The following is a 6000-nucleotide window of genomic DNA, read 5'->3' as shown; positions in this document are numbered from 1 at the left end:
CCTGACCCATCTTTAACAGCCTTGAAGCTGAAGCCAGAGGTATCTCTTCCACCTGCTCTCCCAGCTGGCTTCCTTCCAATGTACTCACATGACCCTCTGAGGACTGCAATTCCCAGAACATCTGTACTTACTGTACAGCACAGGCAATGGGAGAACACTGCTTGAAAACCACTCACTTTCCTCATGGAGCTGGCTACTCCCTTAACAACGCAGGAAGGATGCAGAGGGATGCAGGGAACCAAGCTGCTCGCTCCTGCTGGCCCTGCACTCGGATGAACTGCAAGACACCATGACTCAGCCCCAGACGGCTACCAAGAGCTCACAGATCACAGCTTTTGGCAGAGTGTGGGATATGAAGGGAATGACATAACAACAATGAAAACAAAATAATCAAGAATAGGAACCAAAGACTTTACAAGTTCCGAAAAAGCATCAGCTCCTCTGCTTTTTTCACAACCAAATGAGAGACAGCAACAGAGTGAGCAGTCACTGTCAATCGTATGAAAGCCAATCTCCAAAGAAAAGATGGGATAGGGACATCTGCCAGAGAGAAGTTTTAAACCAACACAGGGAAGAGGGTCATTTACAGAGACTACAATAAAATGAGAAGCTTCCAACCCACTTAAGGCAAGTAACTGCCAATTCATATTTAAAAGCTATAGAAGAACAACCTTTGAGGAAGACATTATTGATAGGATTTTATTGTTTTATGCATTCAAAAGAATAACATGACACATTTTAAATCAACAGGAAGATACCTGCACTAAAAAAACCTATAAATTAAAATATGAATAAAAGCAACACTGAAATACTCTATGAGTTTTTCTAGTGTTTTTCCTGACTCCTATTTAATAAAAAAAGTCAAATCCAAGAAAAAGTAGGGAAAGAACCAAGAAAAAGAGCAAACCATTAAAAAACCAAAATCTTTGGAAAGAAAACTACTACAATTTGCAGGTATTTTGAAAACCAAAATTTAAAAATACTCCTCTAATACAATTGTCTTTAGAAAATAAAAAACTTCGATGCTAAGTGAAACATTTTTGTTTCCTTTTATGAAAGCTCATTAGAAGATTAACCTTGCAAAGTATAATTACTCCCTGGACAATCTTCAAAAGGATCTGAAATCAAGTGTCTTGTAGCCAATGCAGGTAAGCCTCACTTTTTGCAGCGTTCAAGCGTAACAATCAGTTGAGTTTTATTTACCATATCCCCAGGGGAAGTGCTCATATCAAAATAATGGCATCTAAAAGGGCTTTTTAAACTAGAAAGTGCTTTCATTTTTCCTCACCACTTTTCGGAGCTCTCCAGCTCATTCCCAGCATGGAAATATGGAAATCTCAGCACTTGCTTAACAGCAAAGCTCCCTTACTCTCAAGAAAAAAAAAAAAAAAAAAAAAAAAACAACCAAAAAACCAGACAGAGGGAAAAAAGTTCTTGTTCTTTGTGGCCACAAAAAAACCCCAGCGAACTCCCAAAAGCGCGAAGGGGAAGCGCAAAGGCAGCGCCCTCAAAAAGGCGGCAGGCAGGAACTACCAGTTGTAGCACACACACACTGAACGCTCGGCAGGCAGGGGTCCCACGGCCTCACCAGGGGAGGGAGGGACACCCTGCCACAGCCCCTGGAGACCCCACAGCCAGGGACAATGTCAGCGCCCCCGCGAAGGCGGCCGCCACCACCCCCAAAGGCCTCAGGCTGCCCCTCAGCCGGCGGGAGCAGGTGGGACCGGAGCCCACCTCCCTCGGTCCGTCCCCGCCCGGCCCTGCCACCGCTCCCGCCCCTCCCTGCCGGCCGTTCCTATCCTATCCTATCCTATCCTATCCTATCCTATCCTATCCTATCCTATCCCTATCCCTATCCCTATCCCTATCCCTATCCCTATCCCTATCCCTATCCCTATCCCTATCCCTATCCCTATCCCTATCCCTATCCCTATCCCTATCCCTATCCCTATCCCTATCCCCATCCCCATCCCCATCCCCATTCCTCTCCCGGTCGCTGCCCCGCCCCATGCCTGCACCCACGCCCATTTGCTGGGTGCCGCGTCAATCAAGCAAATTTTCCCTTTCGATTGGCTGTCGTGCGGCAGCGTTCCCGCCCTCGGGCAGAGGGCCGCGCTGGCGGCGCGGCGCGCAGGCGCGCACGGAGTGTTGTCCCGGGGGGTGGGCATGTTCCGAGGAGAGGAGCGGCCGCCAGCGCGCCGTGGGGAGGGGGCGGGCGCGGCTGAAGAAGCGGGGCCGCCGCCGCCGGGGAGCCAGCCTCACTTCCTAGGAGTGCGGGGAGACCACAGCCTGCCGGGGACTGCGAGCGGTGCCGCAGACAGACCTGTGCGTCTGCATATCTCTCTCTCTCTCTGTCTCTGTCTCTTTTGCATGTGCCTGTGGAGAGTTTTGCATGTGCCTGTAGGACTCTCCACACACGCGGCATATTCCCACCCACCCGCCGGGCTGGCTGGGCTGGGTTACGGGAGGGCGACGCGCTTCCCCCTGGGGCAGCGTTCGCTCGCCCGCGGCCAGCAGCAGCCGCACGGGGCAGAGTCCCGCAGGGCGGCCGGCGCGGAGCGGGACGGGCGCGGGCGGCGGGATGCGCTCCGTCTGCCTCCCGCGGCACTGAAGCCGTCGCGGCCGGACGGAGGAGAGCCTGGTCTAGAGAGACGCTTCGCCTGCTCTCCGCCTCGACGCGGGGCTGAAGAGCCTCCCTGCCGCCGCCTGCTCCCGGTTCTCCCGGCGGCCGCTGTCGCCCTTGGCACTCGGCCGTGCGGTGCCGGTCCGTGCGTATGCGTGCGCCGGGAGCCAGGTCCATGTGCGTGCCGCTGCCCCCGCCTGCCCTGCGGGTGCCTGCCTGCCTGCCTGCTGCCCGCACTGCCTTCCTCTGCTCCCTCCTCCCGCTCCTGTCCCCGCTCCGCCGCGGCCTCTTTTGTTGCGCCGTGCCGGGCATGTGCCCGCGGCCGGCGGGCGCAGAAGCGGGCAGGGGCGCGACACGGAGCCGGGCGCGGGTATGTTTCCCCCGCTCCCCAATGTCGGTGTTGACAATAAATCCGGGATCGGTTCTGCCAGTGTAAACCCGGGCCAGATGGGTTTAGGCTGTTTGTCATGAAAAGTTAAGCTTGTTCCTAAACATGCCCTGATCTTGCCCTTTCCTGCCCGTGAAGAAGGAAGTGTTGCCTCGCAGGCTGCGGCAGGTTCTATGACAAGATGTTTTCGGAGCACCTTGTGAGCCTGTGTTTCTCTGTCATTGCGGCCAGCTTGGCTCCCAGATGGCCAATTCCCTCAACGGCCGGAACCCGCGCAAGGGACGGATCCTGGGCTTCATCGATGCCATTCAGGATGCTGTGGGCCCCCCCAAGCAGGCAGCTGCCGATCGCAGGACTGTGGAGAAGACCTGGAAGCTTATGGACAAAGTGGTGGGTGTCTCAATGTCCGTGTATACACACGAAGGAGAATGGGGCTATTTAAATAGGTACACAGGGGTAAACAGCTTCTTCCTGCAGCTCTGAGTGCTGTGCTGCATTGTGCCTCGGGAAGTAAGGAGACTTATGTTTTAGGTTATTTAAGCATCATTTGTCTCTCTCTCTTTTTTTTTTTTTTTTTTTTCCCTTTCCAGTGGCCTCTGGCTGTGTTTTTTTAAAACTTGGTTTGTGGAAGGAAAACAAATATGTGTCTTTGCCTTAGGCTATTGTTATTTTCAGATCCTTTAAAATTACTCAAAGTTGAAGAGCTGTCCTAACCAAAAGCTACTTAACTAGTACTTGTAATCACATATTCTGTGTGTTTCATCTTGTGTCACACTGTTAGTCTGCAAACAAGACCTCTGAAGTACTAAACTTCAGTTAAGATAATTGTCCTGTGAGATATGTTGGTGATGGCAACGTAGATGTGTTTGTGCTTTTAGGAATGTGTGTGGGGACCGGGGGATGTCACTCTTTTCAGTTTAGTAAACAGATTAGTATAGCATGCCTAACTTTTTATGTGTTCTGCATTTTAATGACTTAAAAGTACATCTACTATTAATTTTGAAACTAGAAATATACTGTACTGAAACTCATTTTTCAGGAAGTGGGGGGGATAGACTGTAGCTTTTAAGCTCTTATGTTTCCCCTTACCAGCCTGATACATTTTGTGTAGTATTCTTTGAAATGACTACTTGTATCATAATAAATTATCTAGGAGGGTGCCCTCCCTGTGACAGGTAGCGTTTGACTGTAACATGGCTTGCTGTTCAGGAGGCGCTCTGCTTTGCACACTGGGTGATACTTAAAAGCTTCCTCTTGAAACTGCTGAGCAGTGAGGATTACTACCTGTTGGCCTTGGGTCTGTATGGTGATACAGTTACCACTTTTTAACTCTGTGATTCTCTGTGATTTAGTGCAACTCTTTGCTTTCCCTGTGTCTCTTGTGAAATTAGATGTTCAACATTTCTTAACGTTCATAATTAGTTACACTGGCAGGGTGGAGACTAATGTAAAATGCCTTTACAACTGTTAAAGTATTTTTAAAGTCCTTGTAGGCTCTTTTTTGATGCTCCAAGAATAATATCTTTATTTCCACTGTGTTTGCTGGCAGCAATTATAAACTGAAACCCCAGCTTTAATAAAAATGGTTATATCACAAAGACGTTGATATTTTTCTGTCAGTGGTCAGGATGGTGTTAACAGTGAGTTCTCTTGTACTAAGGACTGCAAGTATGAGTACTTGAAAGTAGGTACTCTTCAGTAGGGGGAAGTTTTCAGCTTGGGAACTAGGAATCTGGTTTGTTGTTGAAACCACGTGGGGAATGCAGAGCTCTGATTTCCCTGTGTCAGGCTATTTACAGATCTATATAGTAAGGTTATACCCTGATTTGTTTGTAAAATCACAGTTACCAGAAAGTCTTTATCCCACTGCTTGGATTTCTGGATTGCTTTCACTCATCAAATACAGGATAAATGTTTGTCACAGCCCATCAGAACAGCCAGGAAGGCCTGTTTGGTAGAAGTCACTGGAAAGGCTGGGCATTGTGCTGTGCTTCCTTTTTCATTTTACTGTATAAGTGTCCTCAATTTGGATCTTTAATGTATCCTCTTTAAGCTGCTCTCAGTTAATCAAATTTTATTTCCAAATTGTATTAAAGTATACCAGACAGGATGATGTCATAGTGTGAAAATGGTCTTGCTTGTTGGTTGACTTTTTAACATTTGGTACTTGTAGTGAAAGGATGTGTTTGAGCAAATTTAATATGCTGGTAAACAGATTTAAATGTCATAGCCTTGTGTGGCAGTAGGCACAGGAAGGTCATTTTTTCCTCAGTCTAGATCAAACCCAGGGATTAAAGTCAGAAATAGAAACCCTCTCAATCAACTGTTGTTTTAAATCCCATTTCTGGAGTGTGTCCTATGACTGGATTCTGTGGTGGGTGACTGATCAAATTAATACCTAGTGAAGGCAGAAGCTCTGCCAAGTCAGTGGGGTGCTACTCATAGTAACGTTGTGGCTTGGAAGCCTATTTTACTTGTTGTAATAACAGTTATCATGCTTGTTTATTCTTTAACTATAGTAGCTGTTATAATCATCTTGTTGCTGTAGTAAGGCAGCTGAAGTTTTCCCCCAATCTAATGATGTTAAGAAAATGAATAATGGAAACAAAGCAGAGCTTTTATCTTGACCAAACACTGAAAAAAGAGCAGCCTTAAAAACTAGTGGCAGAGCGCAATCATTTCTGGTTGGCATTCTTTTCTTTTTTAAAGTTGCCATCTTCTACCTTTCCTTCATTTCTTTCTGTAATTTTGTCCTCTGGCAGATGAAGTTTTCTGTATGAATTACTTGTTTGCAACAATAAGAGATTAAACAATACTGCAAACGTTCCTACCCTGTAAGAACTGTACGATGTGGGTAGTTTTGTGGTGTATGCAAAAATTCTGACTACCTAGACAACATGCAAACTTCTTTGAATTGGTTATGTGTCCTGCTTTCAAATTGTTCAGATTTCATGATAATGTCAGTTTTCCATGGGCTGATATTTTAGGT

General features: G+C 47.4%; 1 protein-coding gene across 3 annotated transcripts in view; it reads left to right on the top strand.

The window, feature by feature from the left end:
- The first annotated feature begins 2166 nt into the window (after positions 1-2166).
- The window catches only part of CBLB (Cbl proto-oncogene B), a 129524-nt gene continuing 125690 nt past the window's right edge, over positions 2167-6000 (top strand). For 2 of the 3 annotated variants that reach the window (XM_053970568.1, XM_053970567.1), the window contains exon 1: positions 3094-3401. In XM_053970568.1, coding sequence (XP_053826543.1) covers positions 3255-3401 — 147 coding nt within the window. In that variant the 5' untranslated portion in view covers positions 3094-3254. Of the gene's footprint in view, positions 2326-3093; positions 3402-6000 lie in introns of those variants that run through there. The other variant, XM_053970566.1, reaches the window with a different exon arrangement.

The sequence above is a fragment of the Vidua macroura genome, chromosome 2 (genome assembly GCF_024509145.1).
Source record: "Vidua macroura isolate BioBank_ID:100142 chromosome 2, ASM2450914v1, whole genome shotgun sequence".
Classification (NCBI taxonomy): domain Eukaryota; kingdom Metazoa; phylum Chordata; class Aves; order Passeriformes; family Viduidae; genus Vidua; species Vidua macroura.
This window is presented reverse-complemented; position numbering and strand designations above follow the sequence as displayed.